General features: G+C 36.7%; 1 protein-coding gene across 10 annotated transcripts in view; it reads left to right on the forward strand.

The window, feature by feature from the left end:
* RNF111 (ring finger protein 111) overlaps positions 1-21119 on the forward strand; it is a 58376-nt gene extending 37257 nt beyond the window's left edge. For 6 of the 10 annotated variants that reach the window (XM_026113400.2, XM_064517453.1, XM_026113399.2 and 3 more), the window contains exons 8-14: positions 163-520; positions 3649-3774; positions 4549-4675; positions 14510-14602; positions 15556-15651; positions 17295-17422; positions 18201-21119. In XM_026113400.2, coding sequence (XP_025969185.2) covers positions 163-520; positions 3649-3774; positions 4549-4675; positions 14510-14602; positions 15556-15651; positions 17295-17422; positions 18201-18318 — 1046 coding nt within the window. In that variant the 3' untranslated portion in view covers positions 18319-21119. The remainder of the gene's footprint in view (positions 1-162; positions 521-3648; positions 3775-4548; positions 4676-14509; positions 14603-15555; positions 15652-17294; positions 17423-18200) is intronic. The other 4 variants (XM_064517448.1, XM_064517449.1, XM_064517451.1 and 1 more) reach the window with 3 other exon arrangements.
* The last annotated feature ends 779 nt before the right edge of the window (positions 21120-21898 follow it).

Consider the following 21898-nt stretch of genomic DNA (forward strand, 5'->3'; position numbering starts at 1 on the left):
TATTCTTACAATATTCCTGCGTTGCCACTATTTCCATTGGTATAATGATACTGACACACCTGTGCGAAGATGCTTCCCCCCACCCACTTCTCCCTTTAAAACATATTTAATTCAGAAAACTGCTACTGACCAGATTAAAAGCACCTGATGTTTTCATTGCAGATGCTTCTTTGACCAGACCTCTTCACCATCAAGCTTCTGCATGTCCCCACTCCCATGGAAATCCTCCTCCACAGCCACAACCTCCTCCTCAAGTAGATTATGTTATTCCTCATCCAGTGCATCCCTTCCATCCTTCAATCTCCTCTCATGCATCTTCTCATCCTGTTCCGCCTCCGCCTCCACCACCAACTCATCCTTTAGCCAATGCAGCTGCTCCAATTCCACAGCATCTTCCAGCTACACACCAGCCTATTTCCCATCACATCCCTGCAACAGCACCTCCAGCACAGAGGCTACATCCTCATGAAGTGATCCAGAGGATGGAGGTCCAGAGAAGAAGAATGATGCAGCACCCAACGTATGTCACAAATGTACTCAGAACAATATCTAAACATATAATTCATTTCCCTCAGGTTTGTAAAATGTTGCATGTGAATCTCAAATTGTAATTGCATGGTTAGGAACTGTTAGAATTAAACCATGGTAAGAATTGTCTTTACATAACATCACAGATGAGTGTGCACTAAGACTGAACGTGTTCCTTTACTTCTCTCAGCAGTGTCTTCAGGTAAGGCAAGAGGTACAGTGGGGTGTGGGAGAGGTGTGAAACTTATGCTTCTCTTGCCCATTAGTTTTCCTCCAGAGAACAGGCAGGGATTACTTTTCAAGCTAGACAGCCTAGAAAGTAAGTCATAAGCTGACTTACTCCTTCTGAATTTGTTCCTTGAAAGCATATTTTGCCTTGATGCTGTTAAGATCCTTTTCATGTAACTAATGTTTTAAAATAACTTGTCAGAAGAGATGGCTTACCAGGTCTTATAAAGATTGAGCCTTAGATATTTACCTAGCTTTACTGTGCTTTTATGTTTTCAGAAGTGGGGAGTAGGAAGAGAGTGAATATAACCTGTATGAGAATGTGACCAGTGTTGAGATGTAGCTTTGGTGATACTGCTTAAGAGATACTACTGTTGTTGTTAAACTAGATGTGTAACATTAGTGTCAACTGTGATTAGGTTAGTACTGGGTTGGAGTTGAACTACAAAGTAATTGAAATTACTTTAATTCTGGAGACAATGTTTTTAGATATCTAAGAACTTCAAGAATGAGCTCTCCAGTTGTCGCTCCTAACTTGGTTATACAAATTCTACTGGTAACTAGTTTACAGTGGATTTAACAGTTAATGCTTAAAAGCTTTCCTTAACTATTACAGAGCATACTTCTTTTTGAAGATACTGAGTTTTGTGAGTTTGATCACAAAACTACAGATGACATGCTCTTTCCTTTCTAGGAAAGGAATGGAATCCTCCCTCTGTCATTAAAATTTAGGTCTGTTTGAATCTGGATCTGTTATTTTTCTCATCTTTGCTCTGCAAGTGTCATAACTGCTAAACGCCATAATCTAAACCCAACCTATATGCACAGGCATACCCCTTGTGTATGCCTGTGATTACACAGTCATACCCCCAAATTAATTTTGGAAGCTAGGATGTTCAAGCCTCTAGAAGTGGAAGAAATTTTAAGGAAAACTCATGGTAATTGCTTTCTCATCAGTTCTGGAAGCCTTCTGGTAATTAGGGGATGGAAATGCTGTGACTTACGGCATTTCTTTGCCTAGTGTTTTTTTTTTCCTTTGTACATACAGAAATTGTAGCCAAAGGTTGCTAGTAAGTTGTTTCTTGAAACTCTCTCTGAGGTCATCAGTCTCAGGCAGTGCAGGTTTTCTGTTGCTCAGTGAGGCTTTTCCTCTATATGTTTGTTTTGTAATCTTCTGGAACTTGTTCATTCCTTGTTCTCTTTCTTTCCCTCTAGTACTCATACAGATTACATGCAAAACCAGTTTTGCAAATATCTTGGCCCAACCCAATATAAATGATATCATATTCTTATAAGCAGAAACTTGAGTATTTTCAGTCTGTTACATAATAAACAGGTTGCAATCACTTTGTTTACAGTATCCTGGAGGTGGCCAGCAGACTTGGAATTCCATAGATTCCTTGTCCCAGCATCTCAAACAGTTCTTGGGATGTTGTTTCATCCTGTATTTCTAGAAATACCATGGGATACAAATGGTTTTGTATACCTTCTGTCTAGCAATACAAGACTTTCTCAGGATTGCAGGCAGAGAATGGTTAGTCATTTTCTCACTGTGGTGTCAGAAGTGTGGGTACAACAGCTATAGCTTCCTTTGGACCTTGGGATCAGACAGAAAGTGCAAAAGTCAGTGTGTGAGGGTGCACTACGTTTGTATAGCATGTAGGTTTTCTGTTTGTATAAATTTGATCACCCACTTTATGGTAAGATTGTGGGCTAGATAGCCAGGAGTCTTACAATCATAGAAACAAATTCAAATGAGTTTCTTTAAGATTCAGCTGTATACGTATCCTCATTTTGAGAAAAGTGGGCCTACGTGGCATTCAGTTTTTACCAAAGGAGCTATGGAGGCCCTCTCGTTATGTTTCTTTATTCAGATATGTTGCTCCAGATTTTCTCTGCAGTTATTTGAAAAACTGTAGGGAGGTGAGACTAGAAATAAGTTCTACTGACGAGTCTATTTATGTGTTGGTCTCTGCCACTGCGGAAAAGTTATACTGCTGTCGTAACTTACACAAGCTTGACAGATTTCTGTGCAGAAAAGCCTATTTATGGTGATGAGAACAATGGGTGGCAGTAAAATAACATTACATTTGTAGACATTTCTAAATTTACAAAATGTCTGATCTACCCTGTCAAGTAGCTTAAGGTGGCGCTTAATTTGAAGGCAATGTGCTGCTTTTGGAAAAATCAAGGTTCTCGTTTGACCTAGAATAAAAACTTATTCTTTGCATTGAATGCAAGGGAAATAAGGATACTAATAACTTTTTTCTGTAAGTGGAAAGTGGTAAAGTAACAAAATTCAGCCAGCAGGGTTATTTTAGATGATTTTGTCCAGAATTGCAGTTGCTTATACCAGTTGACATGGCAAAAACTGTGTGCTTGTATTACATGAGCTGTGACACAAGCATGTTTCAAGGAAAATGTCCTCGAGTTTAATTTTTACTTAAGCTTTTCTCTAGCTCAGTTTTATTATAAACAAACTAAGGATGTGATCTGCAGCATAGCTGTGAATCACTCTGAATCTTGACATGATCATCCTGTGAACTGGACTGCTTTCCACCTTGCAGTTTGAGATTAGGATTAAACACTTTGTCAGTCCTCCTGTCTTCACATCTGGCAGGTGAGGCCAGATCACAGCAGCTGAAGCTGTTTGCAGCATATCTCAGTGCATCGCCATATATGAAACTACACAATCCATTTCATGTTTGAATATTAAATCTGTATTGTAGTTACTTTCTAACTTATCTCTAAAGTTGAAATTAAGATACTGTATGGGGCACTTTATTTTGGGGTGCTTCCAGTAATTTAGACTATAGCAGTTTGATTACGAACATTACTTTCTTGATATTAACAAATAGGTGAAGTTAACTGTTGCTGTTTTGTGTTCTCTAGACGTGCTCATGAACGGCCTCCTCCACATCCTCACAGAATGCATCCCAATTATGGTCATGGGCATCATATTCATGTGCCTCAGACAATGTCTTCCCATCCTCGACAAGCTCCAGAGAGGTCTGCCTGGTCAGTAATCAGATATTATTTTAGTGTTTTGTTACTCTACTGACATGTTCTCAGAACAAAAGAACTAAGATGTGTTGATAATGCTGGCTGTGATTTTAAAAAGTGCTGTGTGTACCTGTAGTTTAAAATTCATAGATGCTGATACGGCTTTGAAATGTTGCTTGTAGTGCCCAGTATCTTAAATACATTTCTATTTTTAGTTGTCCATTGCTTTTAAAAAATGGAATTGAGTGACACTGACTGCAGTTGTTATTTCAAGAATTGATTTTAAAATATGCAAGTAGAATATTATTGAAGATTATTCTTGCATTAATGCTCTTCATAAAAGTTCAGATCTGAGTTACAAGCTTATTTAAAATTGCATTGGGCATGAAGATTAAATTTAAGTTCTGCAATGTATTTATTATCTGGATAAAAGATATTTTATTATTGGTTTTGAACCATGAGGGAAGAGGTGCATGTGTGACACTTCTGTTCCCACATTTAATGCTGAGCTATAGAGAAGACTCCACACTAGTAACATTACTTAGCATAATAACTGTGGAGTTGCATCTGTACAGATTTGTCATATTAAGTCTTCACAGCCTGCTTGAAAGCAAGTTTTAGTTTGTGGTAAGATTAAGATTTTTTTTGCAAAGTCTGAATAGGTTAAAAAAAAAATCTTATATAAAATTGTGTTGATAGCTGTGCTTTGTTGTACACTTTACAAAGCATTGGAATTGTATCTTGGAGGCAAGATGTACCTTTATAATGCTGCTTTCATTCATGTGACAGGGAACTGGGAATTGAAGCTGGTGTGACTGCAGCTACTTATCCACCAGGGCCCTTGCACCCTCACTTGGCTCATTACCATGCACCTCCTCGACTTCATCACTTGCAGATAGGGGCTCTTCCTCTAATGGTAAGGAAATAGCTTGGGGAATATTGTGATGGTTGTCGCCAGTAATTTTTTTTTTTTAATTTGTTAGGAAAATTATTTTAAGGTTTATTGTATTTAATTGAATATGGATAGATTGCTGCAAAAGTTAGTGGTTCAGCTGAAGAAAAAATACGCTGCTGTCCATGTTGCTTCCAGATAGGAAACTGGAACAGGCTGGTGTCTAATAAGATAAAATAGTGTAGGACACTAACATTTCTAACTTCAGCTCTTGTCAAATGAAACATACCTGAATTAAATTGTCTCTTGCATTACAATGCATTGACCCTCTGCATCTGATTTTTAAAGTTTAGATTCTTCTTTAATGAGTTATAGAATGTTAAAGGTACCAATTTTTCAACCAGTGTTTGAGGATTAACACTGGTGCTTTAAAAAAAAAATCTGTATACAGCACAGCTGTAATTCTAGCTAGAAATTTTGTTGTTTTCAAATAATATTTGGTGTCCATCAACCTGATTCCTTGTGATAAAGTATAAACTTGTAGCACTTCATGCTGCAGGAAACAAGAATGAGGGGGAGAGGTGAACTAGTTCTTTGTTACACTTTTTTTATCTACAGTAGAAAATAAAGGAAAATCTGAATAATTAGGTATATGACTTTTACAGTTATATTTTTGAAAGAATGTTCTTAGCATTATTTAGAACACTCTTAACATGGCTTAGTTAAAATTCACTGAGACATAATTAAACTTAACTCTGTGTGTTTAGGCTTCCCATGTGGTATTTTAGGTGGTTAATCCATATTATTTAACCTGCTTAAAGATAGATATACTAATCAAAATTGTGGACCTGTCTGTAGACAAATGCTAAAATTGTAATTAAAAATCAACATGCAAGTCTTATGCATCCTAAATACCTCTGCTGGAGGCAAGAACTGACATTTAGGGCTTAAATTGCAAGTTTGCAATCAGTGCTGTAGTAATAGCTGCTTCTTCATAATTTGTTCTTACGTTGCTTGCTCCTTGCTACTTAACTAACACAATAATAATCTTTGAGTACTTCAGTGACGTTTCAAGACTACTAATTCCTCGATGCACAGCTTGCTCACCATGGATTTCTTGAGCAGTCTGTAGAATTCAGTATTTAGATGTAGTCACCAAAATTCTTACTGCATTATCTTCTTTCCTGTGCATGATCTATACAAATTACACTTTTCTACATGCTTCTTTGATTAGATGTCTGTTTTTCAAATGGATGAAAAATTGTTTGCCTCTTTCATATTTATTTCAGGTAGTGTACTGTAAGGGATAACATTAGTTGCTATAGTTTCCCAGTAAGAAGGGGTTCTTCTAATAGTTCAGTGAATTGTGATTGCATTAGGAGGTAGTAAGTCACACATCGTGCCTTTTTTAAATCTCAGTTTTTGTGTCACCATAGGGCTAATAAGTCAATTTTGAGATTTATTTCCATTAATCTTGTGAAGCTTCTAGAAAATGTAAATTCAACTGATCCACATATTGTAATATGCTGAGAAAGTTTTAAGTAAATTTTAAGTTTCATAGGGCAATTTCTACAACTCAAACATTATGTAAACAAATATCTGGGACCCCATGTTTAACTTCTCCATAGCAGTAGAAGGAAGAAGCTGTGATAGATTCATCTTCAGAAGTATTTGCTGAATGTGATAAATGTTTTGGGGAGACTTGCCCTTCTACTCAACAACTGCTGCTATTAACTGATGTAAAAGTTGGATGAAAGAGTTCTGTAACTCTACAGAAATGTCTGCATATTTTCATAGGGGTATCTAATTCTCAGTATAGTAATTCATGGATCCCTGGATGGGAGATTAAGTGAAGTGGAACAGAAGTTGTTTATATTTTGAGGTTTTGTATGTATCATACTGACAGCATGTTTTGCAGTGTGTAGGCAGCTGTAAGCAATATTTCCTCCAATGTTTGGGGGCTGTTTTGAACCCTGCTGTGATCAGATCGAGTGTTAGACTTTTGAAATTGTGTTCTGAGTCTCAGACTAATTTAAAATGTATTCAGATTACATGTGATAGAAGAACATAAAGACAGGTTAGAGCACTGCCAGCAGTAATGTATACAATGAGCTCATTGTATTGAGTGCCTTCTGATGATTCTACCCTTTCTATGGCAATAATGAAAACTGAAGGTTTCTTCATTTATGTGTGTGTGAGTGCAGCAGACCTGTCAGCATAATTGTTTCTTGCCAGGCACCTTGTTGAATATAGAGCAAGTACTCAAGTTTTTCTAATCTAACATCTAACAAACTTAATTGGATTTTAACTGAAAACATTCATTTAGGTTATTATTAAAGAGCAGATTAGACTGGTGCTGTAACTTGACTTTTTCATGAGACTTTAGGAATTTGGGAAAAGGGAGGAGAGGCAGAACTGTGATGAGAAATCCTCTGCTAAAGTTGGTTAATGTTACGAGGAGTGCTTTCTTCTTGCAGTAAGGGCAGACTGTACTAAATAGCAATTTACAAGGCTCATTAGTTGCATTTTTGATGCAGATGTCATCAAATGTTGATGTTCTCCCTTCTTTATTTTGGGAAAAAAAAACTCTTTTAAAATAAGTCATGCAGTAACTCAATTAAAAAATTGATTCATATTGAATCCATATTCCAAAATAGCAGATTGCCTGATAGGACTTTGCATCTTCTGTCTCTTCAGGCATGCTAAAACCCCTTCTGGTATTGTCAGACCACAAAGGGCATAATGGATGATTTAGGCTATGGTGACAGTGGTACTGTGATAAATCAGTCTCAGCCTTTAATTGAATGCAGATGATCTAAATCTTCATCTAGTCAGTGCTGGAATGCCGACTGCAGTTTTGATCCTCAGGGAGACAAAATGATAAAGATGCATTGGGGGAGATAATTAGTGTTCAACAGCTCTGGTAGTCTGAATAGAAAAGGAGATTTTGTTTCCCCCACCCTCTTAGCTTGATTAAGGCTCTTCACCTGTTTAAATGTTGCTTCAGGATGAATCCTTTATAAAAAAGCAGTTAAAAGTGCTTCCTTCATATCTACCTAGACAAGTATTAGGTTGTTTCTCTCCTTGAGTTAATTCAATTACTTTGATCAGTGTGACTCTCTGGCTTAGAGTAGTGTGTGTGTGTTCTTGCTGTTATAGCTTTAATGCCACGTATGTGCTGAGGAAAAAAGCATCTGTCAAAGTGGTTATCACTATGAATTCATTTCTGGGCAAATATTCTGCAAGCCTGAGCAACATATTTTAGGAAGAATCAATGGAAGATCTGTGTGTGTGTCATAACTAATGTAACATCAGATGAGAGACGCAAGAGATGCAGAGGCTTTACCTGTTTCTCGGTTCTTGATGCTGGTGCTTGTTGTCAGATGCCATGTGAATTTCTTTTTACCTCAGCATGGCTCCAGCTGTTCATTTGGTGCTGTTGATGAAAGGCTCTTTGCAGAGTTCTCAGCACCTGTTAGCACAACTGAGTGGACTGGATGGGAACTTCCATAATTTAGTAAGCTGAGATAGATGTTAAAAGGAACATGATTTTCTCATGATGAACTATATACCAACCATCATTCTGACTAGCCAAAACACATCTATGTTTGTAACTCCTGTCCAGGGGGAATTCCTTTCCTCTGTTGCTTCAGGAAAAAAAAATTGGTTTCTTGTGAGATATGGATGGAAAAAAATCTGAAGAGGAATTTCCAAAAGATGTTTCTAAATTTGGCCCGAGGACATCCTGAAATGGTTCCCTTCTCTATATGGCTGTCTATCCTGTCTCCTATGTTTTCTGGATGTTATTCATTTATATGAAACATCGGAAGAGGAGCATGCAGAATGATGAAAATCTTTCATCCAGTGCTATCTATTTTATTGTGCTCTCCTAAGGATGTGATCAGCCCTCCTTCTGCATCTTCCCCCAACTAGTTTAAAAACATTTGAAGATATGAAGAAAAACGAATGTGTTCAGAGTTCAGAAGAGAATACCATGGTATATCTATGCTCTTTCAGAACTTATCAGCAGTCAGAAGTAGCTTGCAATGGGGTATCATCTAACTTTCCATATCTCAGATATGCTGACAAATATACCTGAGGATTTTGTCAGTTTTCTTAGTACTGTGTTAGGTCTAGAATTTTTGAAATGCTAAAATAAGTGCTAGTTAGGCAGGTGTTCCAGCTTGGGAAGTGTAAGTGGCCTTTGGAAGTTTCATCTTACATCTGGGATAATAATCCTTTTTGCAACATGCTGCAGTGACAGATGGGAAGCTCTTTCCAGGAGAGAGGATGAGTGAGATGCTCTTAAATGCTTCTTTTTTTGAAAACCAGGGTGCACAAGATCTAAAGTTGTTGAGGAGTCAGAGATGAGAAATGGGAGCAGACAACTGATATCACGCCTTGTAAAACTTTTGGTTTGGAAGCCACAAAACTTTACCTGACCTAGTTGCCTTGGGCCACTGCTTGTCTTGGGCCCCTCGGAACAGGGGTCTGTGCATAAGATGGTGCCTGTTAGAGAAGTTCTTCAGCACTTCTAAACAACTGGGTTACTTCTCCAGGGCAGATCTGCAAATCTAAATAGAAACTATTCTGTTTAATGTGAGACACACAATGTCCTGCACACAGCAGTGGGAAATATATTGAATCATTTTGCTTTTACAGAATAGATGAGATGACTTCATCTGGTTACAGTATTTTAAAATAATCCTTGGTAGAGGGCCAAGCATTGCACACTCTTAATCACATCGAAAATCCTTGATAGACCATGATTTTCAACCCATTAGCAGTTTGTGTTGAATGTTCTCTGTCTGTTCTGCCTTCTTGTGAGCCCTTGACTATTTATTCTCTATCAAACTTGTTGAAAATAGTATTTAATAGTAGTCATGATACTGTGTCAAGAAGTAGAAGCAATTGAGGTGTTTATACTCTTTCACAAGGATTTTGTCCAATACAAAATTCTATCTATAATGGCTTCAAACTTTCCTGGCAAACCTGTCTTTTTGGTATCTTTTCAGACATTCCATTCAAATTATTTTTAAAATATGCAAAGCTGTGATAGATGAGACTTTCAGATCACATTTTACACAGTATTGGGATTTGGTGGTGTGTTTTTTCTTTCTTTTTTTTTTTTTTTTTTTTCCCTCCAGTTTCTGGTTTGTAAAATAAATCTGAAATACTAGAGACTATCTAAATGGATCTCAAATTGTCTCAGCTATCTGTTTACCAAAGAAGTTCCTGGAATACACTTTTTCAGTCTCTTGATTCCAGCTTCCTCTGCTTTTTTTTTTGAGTAGTGTCCCCTATATTGAGGAACTCGGGAAGAAATTTAGCCAGACTTTACAGTTTGCTAGCTATGGACCAGGGTTGATGCAAGCTTGAAGACTTAACTTGTCTCTGAACCTGGAATGCAGCTTGCTAGTCGGAGACAGATCTCTGGCTTATCATTCAAAGTGGTTACTCACAGTAACTTAACCTCCCTTAGGTGTTCTGTACCCAGCTTTTGTATGCTGTGCCCCCTTTTTCTTCTATTTCAGAGCCATCTTTACACTTACTGGTGGAAATGGGAAGGGATTTGAAGGCATAGGCCAGTAGCTCCCAGTACATTCTGGCGGATGCGCTGATCAGAATAATTCAGTCATGCACATTCAGTCATTCACTCAGAGTACAGTCATACAGGTATCACATTTCTAAGATATGTAACTGTTCTGTACAGCAGCATTTTAAAACTTATTATGAAATACCTTGAGGTAACTTGCTCAAGGTTGTAACTTGATGTAGATATTGCAGATCAAGGTTAACTGATGTTTGAAATAGCCTTGACTAGCTGCATCACATTTAACTATACGTTTTTCAAATATGAAAATAAAATTTTATAATGGAGCTGCTACTTTTTTCTTAATATTTATGATTTACTATTCTTTCAGGCTTGTGGAATATAGGTGGTTGAAGAGCTCTCATTTTATGCTCCTCTCAGAGGTACAATTAGGTCTTCAGCTGTGCAGCTAAAGACACCTTACTTGTTCCTTCCCACAGCATCTCTTTAGGAAAAATGCTACTTTTCCTTGCTTGAAGATGGCTTATTAAGATATTAACTGATCAGCTTTGCTTCTTTTTGAGTATTGATGTGTATCCAAGCAGTTATTGGATAAGCAGATAGTGTTTTAGTAAGTATGAAGGTCATCTTTGATGTGAACCATTGAATAAAAGGTTGGGATGGACAAGGTAAGTGGTACAATACAATGGAAGGCTCTTTGTTAACGTGACTAGTGATAGGCAAAAGAATCCTGGAAAGATGGAAGGTGCTAAAAAGGAGGATAGAGAGGAGAACATCTTCCGTGCAGGTTAATTCAAACTGTTTTAGAATGTTAGTGTTGTAGATGGTTCAGACTTTGCCTTGACTTTTTTAGTTGCTGCAATTTTTCTTGATAATAGATGGAGTCGATAGAAAGTGCTAAGCCAGAAACCGGTAATACTTGTTCTAGAAGAAACAAGCTGTTCTTGGGCAGACTTGTAGTGGACTTTGCAGATATCAAGTATATTATTTTAATGTATATAATATAATTTAACTGACTTGAAAAGAATATATAGAAACACTTAGCATGGACTGACATTACCTTTTTAAATTCTTTTTTGTTGTTGTTGTTATGTTTAATTTCAGAACTTACTGAAAACACACTTCCATGTGTGGTTAACCACGCTGAAGCTCTTTCAAGAGGGCAGAGAGCTTTTCTTTGCATTTGAAGCTTGATGGTAACTGTGAAATGGATTTTAGTTAGGCTGTTCTTAGTCAGGCATTACTTATCTTCCCCCCCTTCCTCGTTTTCCCCCAGCTTGTAGTCACAAACATAATTAGGTAAGGTTTTGCTGTGCTAGCAGACTGCTTCTTCTGAGGTAATAGCACTGATTTGTACAGAGGTGTTTGTTGCAAAATACAGTGTTATACTTGGCCAGAAATGTAAGCTGCTCTTTCAGAATTTTCCATAAAAAAGCCTGTACATGATTAGGTTCAAATAACTTTTTAGAGGTTATATACCACTCCTCATCATGATAATGTGACAGTCTGAAAAGTTTGCATCCCACCCAATGTTCCTGTTGTGTAAGTTTTGTCATTCATTGCAGTATGTGCTCTGAGAAGATCTTCATTGTTTTTGTGGTGTTAAGATTAAGCTTAGTAGACTTCTTAAGTAGGTGGTCTCCAGTAGCCAAATTGGGTCCAATGGAGAGATCTGGCTGGCCTCATATTACTTCAGTTGATAAACTCTGTCCTTTGAGGCAATTAAGATGTAATTATGTAAGCATGTGCGAGGGAAACAAAGGCTTGTTTGTATGTCTCATGTGAAATTCTTTTAAATTTTGTGAAAGTTCTTTTAGTCAAGAGCTCTTAGCCTTTTGGCTAAATCTAAAGTATGATGCAACTTAAGTCCTATTTTTCATCCTTAAATGGCTGTATTAAGAACCAGGAGGTTCAGAGTGATGGACAGACAGAGGGAATTTGAGGCTGTCTCCATTTCCATCCCAAGCATTTTGTGGATTGGTCGCACAGTTCTCTAGGGTTAGAGTAGGTCGCCATAACATGCTACTAGTCTGTGAGCTGAAACACCTGCAACTTCATGGCTCCTGCCGTGGTGCAGTGTTTGCTTCTCAGATGCATGGTTTTCTAACAGACTGTTTTCAAATCCTGGTGCGTCAAGAAAACGGAAAGGGATGCCCAGAACTGTGGTTAGGTTTTGTTAGGGATTTCCTTTTCTCTGAAGGGAGGCAATCAATTCATAATGTATTAACAGGCAATGGAAACTTCCAAATGATATCAGCTGCACCTAAACCTAGTAAAAATCTGTAACCATAAGTATGTTCATAGTGTGGTCAGTGAGCTGTTTCTTTAATTGCATTTTCTGTAATTGGAAGACAAAGTAGAACTACACACTTTAATGAAGGATGGATCATAAATCACTGATTTTCTGGGAGAGATTTCTTACAACTGTAACTTTTTCAAATAACTATTTTTAATGTGCTTACTATCTATCTCTGCACCATGAAACTCTTGTCACAGCTACAAATGTCTTGTAGCTGTGTCACAGCTTTGTCTTGTCAAATAGTAAGACCTGTGACACCAATAGATACTACAGTTCCATGAAAGGTTTTAGCAGGTGAATGTACATACCTTTCTGTACAAAATTCAGTATTGGTGATCATATTGAACTCCATGTATTGGTAAGTAATCTCTGTAAATCCATTTTGCGTATTGCATGACAGCATGACAACTTAGATCTTGAATTGGTCCGCTGTTGGACTTTGCACCAGTCATTCTGTCTTGCTTACTTCTTGTCTCCAACTCTAATTAGTACTTAATAGAAGCCAGACCAAAAGATATTTAAGTTACTGGTGATAGGGGCACCTCCTATGTGATGGTTCTGGAAATATTCTGAGAATAAAATCACCAGTTTCTATTACTCTGGCTTATAAAAATCTAGTGCTGATATTGTGGCTGTGTTTGTGACTTACACGGGCACTACTTGGTCATCATTTGACAAGCAACATGTAAACTACTGAACTTAAACTAATCGTATTCATTTTTCTTTTTTAAACAAAACGAATGAGGGCAGTGACATCTTTGCTATCCTTGTCAGATTTTAGTAATCAGATGAGACTTGAAAAATATAGAAAGGTAGTGTACTGGTCTGTTACGTTGTGTGAATAACTTTGTGCTTTCACACAATGTGTTCATTCAGTTTTATATCTTTATATATGTTAAGCTTAAACTTGTCTGTGGGAAATAAGAAAAGTAGCACACAAATATCTGACTTCCTGGATAATATTTGGGATGTTTGATTTGCTGACAGCCTAGCAAGATGTATTCTGAGCCACCACTTAGAGCAACAGGGACAGTGCAGAGGGGAAGATATTTCTGAAATACATAGTATTGCTTCCAAACTAGTCTCTTCCACAGTCCTTGTATCAGTGGACTCTGCATGTTTAAGTAAACTGAATCTGCTGATTATTTTGAGGGTTTTCTAACCTGTTTATTAAAAATTGCTGCTGGAACATTTCTAACAAAGTCAGTACTATTCACTTGTCTTCAGAGGCTGAAAATGGAACTTAGAAGCCCCGCTATGAAGGTGGGCTTTGGTATGTTAACTACCTTTCCCTTTCCTGTGTGAAAAGTGCTGGTGATCGAAGTGCCTGTAGAGTGTATCACTGTGCACTGCATTTTGTTCACTGCTTGTATCTCCTAATATCTAAGGAAGCCAGTGGATGCTTGAATATAAAGTGTATTTAGAGGTGCTTATGACTTTAGATTAGATTATCAGGTGTATCCAAGTTTTCAGTGTTACTCTTTTTAATTTGCCTCTAAATTTGAAGTATGTCTTAAGGTGTTTGGTTGTTTTGGTAAGATAAGGGTATTGGCTGTTTTCCAGGCTGTTTTCCAGGCTATTTGCCTTGTTTCTTCTGTGGTACCAAAAACTTATGTTTGAGAATTCATAGCAGGTCCTATTAGTAACTTCTTGCATAGTTTTGAGGAGTTTTGTTTAGAAAAATGCTTAGATATTTATGGTGTGTTTATACAAATCAGATTGAGATTGTGAGACTTGGCAAGTGAGACCAAGAAATATGCAATGCAGATGTGGAGAGATTATAACAGCGGATCTAGTCTAATTTTTGTTTTGCTTATGGTTATGTTTGGAGAGCTGAGTAGTGTTGTGTTATGCTGTCAGTTGGAATTTTATGTTCAAGCAGAGGAGTATAAATGATGAGTGAGCGATTCAATAAAAGCAAAAGGATCTTACATTTTACAAAGTGAACAGTAGAATACTGAAACTGTTCTGAATAGGTTTAACTTAACGTCTGCTGTTTGAATAGGTACCAGACATGGCGGGCTACCCTCACATCCGTTACATTTCATCGGGATTGGATGGAACATCATTCAGAGGCCCTTTCAGGGGCAATTTTGAGGTTTGTAATAGAACAAAAGTAGATATATGCCAAACTATGTCATGAGGGAATATGGGGAGGGTGTATGTTAGAACTAGTTCTATATATGGTTATAAAGGAAACATAAAGAAAATACCTTAATTTATAGGATGACCACATTATTGTGAGCTGGGAATAGATGCTGAAAACATTTTGAAAAGTCAGTAAACAAAAGGTGCCCTGGACCTTTTGCTAGGCCTTTTGTTAGGCTTAGGTGGTTATTAACTGACACATTTTGGTTTTTGCTCCCCCCCTCTCCCCCAGTAAGTAGGATATAGCACTTTGCAGGATATGTTGGTAAAAGGTACTGGTGTGTCTGAATAACCATGCTAGGATTCTCTAGTCAGAGAGAACCTTGGCAAATTTGATAATGCTGTCCTGTTTGTCATGTAGTGCAGGAACTACTTTTTTTGTTGTTTATTTTTTAAAAAAACATCAGATGCAGAGAGTTAATGACCTAGTCCACTGAAAACATCTTCAGTGACATCTCATGGTTCGAATCAACTTACTGCTGGAGAATAAGAAAGCAGTCACTGTACTTCCACTTAAGCCACTTTTTTCTTCTAAGCCATGATGACTACTAGAAAGCAAATATTTTACTAGTGGATTTTAATTGCATTGTCATCACTAGACACACAAGTATGTGTGAACATACTGATAACTATTCCTAGCTGACAAACAGTTTCTAATTTTTTAGTAGTAAAATAATGTTTCCTGTGTCTTAAAATGTTGGGCAGTGTTGTGTTTGTTTATGGAAACCCATCACTTTTCCTGCACAACATACCCTCTTTTTGTACTACCCCTTGCCTGTACTTGAGCAATTTGGGGATTGACAGGTGACTGTCGTTCTGTGAAAGGGTTAGAATAAAATAAATATTTATTCAGGATAATTGAAGTGTCAGTTCTTACATTGTTTGTTCCTTGGTAATTTTTAGGAGCTGATTCACTTGGAAGAACGATTAGGCAACGTTAATCGTGGAGCAACACAGGGAACTATAGAAAGATGCACATATCCACATAAATACAAAAAGGTGAGGATTTCTCAAACTGTAGGCTGTGTGTAATATCTTCTTTGAAGATGTAATAACACCTATTTGTAGCTTAAATCTGCAGAAATGTCAGCTTTAAAGTCATGTTTTCTGTATGTTGCAATTTAAAGGATTCTAAGCAAAACTTAAAACATCACTTCTAAAAATGAAAATTGTTTGGTCCATGTGTTAATGAAGAGCTACTATAATTTGAACGAAGTTGTTCTTAATACCTGGTCAAAACATAGCTTTTACTACTTATATTTGCACATACAGACCTCACATGAAGATAAGTGATGAAGAGCAATCTTGTTTTTTAGAAATTTAAAACAAGAAATGGGAAAATCTTCATTTCTACAGATAATGGGAAAACCAGCTATGGCTTTTAAGCTTACTTGGCTAAGAAGTTTAAAATTAAAAAAAAAAAAAAAAAAAAAAAAAGCTTTGACATGGAGCTTGATAGCCAGATTCATACATGCTGTTTTGCTTAGTCCTGTGTTTTTTTTCTTAGCATCTTAAACCCGATATGGAGAGCAAGATCTCTAGAGCTGAGCAATACTGACCTTCTTCCTAGTCTTTCATTTTCTCCTGTACCTGTTTTCCAGATGAGTCAGTATAATGTTCCTTTCAGTTATCAGCTGATAAATTTACTGTGCTTCTGAGCTCTGTTTTTTACATTGAAAACTTTATTTGGTTTCTTTGATGATGGGGGGGTAAGAGTGAGATGAATGCAGATGTGGGGGGAATGGGAGAAGTGAAGCTTTCAAGGTCGCTTTATCAGTATTCAGGAAGGTTAAGTACTTAATGATGGAAACATAATCCTCTCTTGAAGGCCTCTTTGGGGTTAGAGAGGAAATGTGACTTTGGATTTTTTCTTCCCCCATCCCAGTAGTGGTGGTCAGCTGCTATCTTCAGCTGCATTGTTTAATAACTTGTCCAGCCGTTCTGAATGGCCTTGACTCTTTTTTTTTTTTTTCCTCCCTCTCCTTACCACTAAAATGAAGAGTAATGAAATAATTATTGATAATAGTTAACATTGAAACCTGTCAGCAATTTAACTCATCAAATAAAGTAATTTGGGTTTTTTTTAAGTTAAGGGTTGTAATAAATTATTCATGACACACACTTGGTGTATATACCATTTTTTTCCTTTAGTGTGATCACATTTTGAAGACTTAAGTTTTGTACCTGGAACAAAATTTTGGCAGTTCAAGTGGTCTTCCATTTGCAGTTTATTATACCATAATACATGACTCCATCCACAAAAGTGTTCTTTCATTATCTGATAAATTGTGATTTAAGATATTATGTTTGAATAGGCATATTTTTTGGCCTCTTCATGAATGAAATGAAGATATTTACACTTAGACAGTAAATAAAAGAACTAATTGTAAGACTACAAAACTACTATATAGTCATAGTCCAGTAGGCTGTTTTGTAACTCAACAAGAGTTAAGTAGGTCTGAAATTACCTGTGTTTTTGCTCCAGGTGCTAGTTCTTGGTTCAGTTTGGTTCAAATGCATTTGAATAAGTACTACTCAAAATGTGAAATCATTTATCAAATGTTTTCAAAGTAGTGTATGTTGAATATGTATTAAAAACAGATTTTACTCAGTTTGTCAATAATGTCATCTCTACTAATAAGGTAACAACTGATTGGTTCTCACAGAGGAAACTGCACTGCAAACAAGATGGGGAGGAAGGAACAGAAGAAGACACAGAGGAAAAGTGTACCATCTGTTTGTCTATATTAGAGGAAGGTGAAGATGTCAGGTAAGTAGTACCATTGAATATCAGAATATAATGCAAATGCTCTGGCTTTGAGACCATACTTCATTATGGTACACTACTCTGCAGCACTTCATAGGTTAACAGCTGCAGTTAAACATCTGTCACTGTAACCAATAAATGAAACAAATATTGATGGTATTGGAGGAGCTCTTTAGGAGCCGTTATTACACCAGTTTCATAATCTTCCAACTATGCTTGAAGATGTTTTTAATTAAAAATACTTATTGTTCAGTATGTGTTGTCTTTGGGGGAATGTAGATTCTCTTTATGATCTTTCATAAGTTGACTGTCTATCTCATGACACAAGCCCAAACTGATGCCCTTTCAAGATATGTTAGAGAACATGCTACTCATGTTCTTCATCTAAATCCTACAGCACTGTGTGACGTGGCATCTTGCGCAAGGAATTATTGAGTGTATTCTAGTGCGTCAGATTTAGCCTTTCTGGAAGGTAAACTACTATTTCAATTGTAACAGATTTTAAATCAGGGTAAGAGTAGAATTGGGCAGCATTGTATGGGACAGTTGTTTCTAACTTACTTGATGCTTCACTTCATTGCCTATATCCATTTCTTCTTTGCACTAAAGAGAAGCAAGTTCAACACTTGAAAAGGTTAGTGAAGCTTGGGGGAACAGGGGAACATGCATATGCAAGAAGAGTAGACACCTCAGTGGCAAAATCCACATTACCATTTTTCCAATGGGTATGTTGATATGCATATGTTTTATTAACACAAATGTTTTTCTGTTCTAATGACAGGCGCCTTCCATGTATGCACCTTTTCCACCAAGTATGTGTAGATCAGTGGTTGATCACTAACAAGAAGTGCCCCATTTGCAGAGTGGACATTGAGGCTCAACTGCCTAGTGAAAGTTGACACCGTTTTCCAGAACTCTTGTCCTCCCTCTCACTCCCTTTCATCCTTCCTGGTACTGCAGTCAACCAAAGATGGCATGACTTACCTGCGCAGATTTGGAAGCATTGAACCTAGAGTGCTGGCTCTGCTATATGGTACAACTAATGCTAGACCTACAGTTTATGTAGACAGTTGAGTTTCAATGTATTTATAAAACCTCTTTTTTGTTTAGGTTTTACATTTTTTCTTTTAATTCATTACTGTATTTTTGCATGGTTCCTTGTATTGCATTTGTTTGCACATATTATGGGCTTTGTGATCCCAAACTTGCAGGCAAGACTAGCTGCTTTAGTAAGTAGAATTGTGTGGTCTCTTTTTTTGGTTTGTTTTACATAGTATCGAGCTTTGAAAATATGATTTCACTCATTACTAACCTCGGATTCCTTAATTTAATCAATCATGTATTTTAGTTTAATGTATAAAGATCATCTAGAAAAGGATAATATTATGTATTGAGACATTCCTTAATTAGGAAAAAATGGCTGCTGTATATTAACAATATCAGTTCTGAGTCAAATACCATCCTTAATACTGGGAACAGAATATGAACTATATTCAGTGTGACTGATACATATAGCATACTCATCACCAGAGTTTTGTCTGATCAGATTTGTGTTTGTTTTAAACTTTCAGCACAATGCAGATATATTTGAATGTCAATATTAAACATTTAGACTGCTGTTCAGATTGTATTTATCATTTTCTTCCTATGTCTAGAAATTTGAATCCCTAACTTAATATTTGCTGCTGTGAAACAGCTCTAATGAACACTAAATGTTGATTTCAGTTAGCTGGATTGTAGATACTTGCAGATTGAAAGAATTCTTAGGCAAATGGAAGAACTTAGAATCTTTGTTTGGTCTTCTGCTAACTGAAGTTGAAGTATCTGCACACTTTTGTTGTTTTTATAAAACCATTCAATCAGGACTTAGAGCTGCAGGGTTTTTTTTTTTTTTTTTTTTTTGTGGTTGTTTTCGGGCGGGGGGGAAGGGGCAGATATACATGCATTCATAGAACTTCTAAAGATCCCAGGCTTGTCTTGGGATTTTTATTAGTTTTAAAGTTAATAAAATTAGCTAAATTCACCTGTCTCTTGTTTTATTTTTTATTAGTAAATGGAAAGCCTGTAAATTTCTGTAGAAACTGAGACACAAATTATGTGGTTACCTAGTTTTGCCTTGATCATAGATTCCCTCTTTATAAATTACCAACAGTCCATCACTGATTGAAATATTTTCTATAGTTAAGATTTGCTGCATAATATAGTGTATAGAATTAAGTTATAATGTACTAACATTTTGCCTTTGGAGGAAGTTTTAATCCACATCAGGACTCAAGTTGCTTATCAACATTCTTTCACACATAATAGAGTATAGTTTATTTAAATGTGCTCAACAGATGCTGAAAACTGCAAAAACATTGAGACAGTATTACTGTCACTTTGGAAAAGATGTTCCTAGGGGATCATATATGAACATGTCAATAAGCTTGCATTAAGCCACCTGCTTTGTAAGTGGATTGAGTAATAAATACCTTCAGTTTCTCTTGTCTTTGTCTTTCATAATCAGATAAATGTAAAACAGTTTACAGTAAACCTAGAAAATGAAATGTTATGTTTACACTAAAAAAATGATCCATTTATAAATATGACCTTATCTAATTTGATGCCTGTTTTTTGTCTGGTTAAAGCTGCTTCCCTTTTTATTTTTTTAATCTGTTAGGAGTAGCATTTTCCAATGCAGTGGCTATTGCTGGCAACAGACTTACCACCTCTGGCACTGAGACATTAAATGGGGAGAAATTTTTATTCCAGCATGTGGGATGAGTGGACGTTTTCAAGCTTAACTGCATTGCTAAAACTGAACTTAAAAAACACTTTGTGTTTGTAAGATGGGGGATATGGGAGAGAGGCCAAATGTGATCTGACTGCTTCAAAACCTGACATGGTTTTATGCTAAAGCTTGTTGAACATGGTGGCTGCAGGAAACTGAAAGTGGGTATGAAATTAAATCTGTATTGGTAAAAATGAATAAAAATAACTGGAAGGACTGAACAACAGACACTTCCCACTCTTCAGTGACTACTGAAAAGGAGGGAAGTTAGTTGACCAGTGGTGCTTGAAGTCTGATGATATTCACTTCTCTTAAAGTTTCCAAGAAGGTACTTGTGAGACATGGTGGGGGGGGGGGGGGCGGGGGGGAAACAGGGCCTATAAAAATAATTGAGACCCTGGGTATGTGATGGAATCCATTTTGGCTTCCTTACAGGACAAAGAAGCACAGGTTTTGGGGATATTTTTTAGGAATTCTTTTATGCACCTGCTTTGGGTGCCTGGTACTAGAGGCATTTTAGTGGCCCATGAATTGAATTGTTTAATAACTGCTACTGATATTGTCTTGCTTTTAAATGTATGCATTGTAATGTGATGTTGAACACTTAGGTATTTGCCAGGAATCAGTGTTCTGGTCTTATATGCTATTGCAGGGGCTATTAAAGCTGCAGCCTACTTCTATTTCAGAAAGTTGCGACTTGACCATAATTTAAGGGAAGGAAAATGAATAGGCTTTTGATCTTGAAAATTTCCACCACTTACTGTGCTTTACATGCTTAGATGCATTGCCTTAAGTTTTCTGCAGCATCTTTGACTTTGAAGATAAGATTCTCAACAGTATGCATCAAATTACTTTTCATATAAAATTCCATTGTCAAAAGAAATCCTTTTGTATGCAATAAATAAAATGTTAGACTGGTATCATTCAAAACCTGGTTCTTATGCAATTTTTTCCTTTTTGTCTTTTTGCTTTTATAAGTCTTCGTCTGAAAAAAATTCTTTCACATACCTGTATTCTTACAGATACTGTCTAAGGAAAAATACACTCAGTAAAGGATCAGTATTTAGCTACAGCTAAATCTGTTGCTATTTGGTATGTCATTTAACTGCTTATCAGGGATTCAGGAAAACTGCTTTTATGAAGGCTATTGAAATACTAACTTGTGCATATGTGAGATACAAAGCCAGTTTTGGGAGACTGCAAAATAATTGTGCAGAATTACACTTTTCTGTCACTTTAGGCAACTACTCTAGTATCAAGAACTTATGGCATCTCAGGATTAGGACTCAGTTTGACTTTAAACTTTTTATAAACTCTGACTGTTCAACAGATTTAGGAAAACTGAAAATTTGCATCCTAAAAAGAGTAATTTTGATCTTTGCAATACAAATGCATTTGTGCCTGTATTGTTGAGCAAGTCTTCAGCATGTCCAAACTGTCAAAATCTAGTACTGAAGCTTCTGAGGCTTCTTCTGGATTGTTACAAAATGCCCGTTCATGGAAAATTGAGACCATCCTTCGTAAACAAGAAATGCAAATATTTAAAGAGTGTATTTCAGAAGGGATCCACGATGCCAAAGACCTAAAATTAACAGAAACTTGGGGTGTTAGGGGAAGGCAAGGTAGAGAACTGGCAGAAGCAGTTTAGCAATCTAAAGGTATTGGTGTGTTTTTGTGTCTACTCTTCACCTAGTTTAAAAGCAGACCAC

The sequence above is a fragment of the Dromaius novaehollandiae genome, chromosome 10 (assembly GCF_036370855.1).
Source record: "Dromaius novaehollandiae isolate bDroNov1 chromosome 10, bDroNov1.hap1, whole genome shotgun sequence".
In the NCBI taxonomy this organism is placed as follows: domain Eukaryota; kingdom Metazoa; phylum Chordata; class Aves; order Casuariiformes; family Dromaiidae; genus Dromaius; species Dromaius novaehollandiae.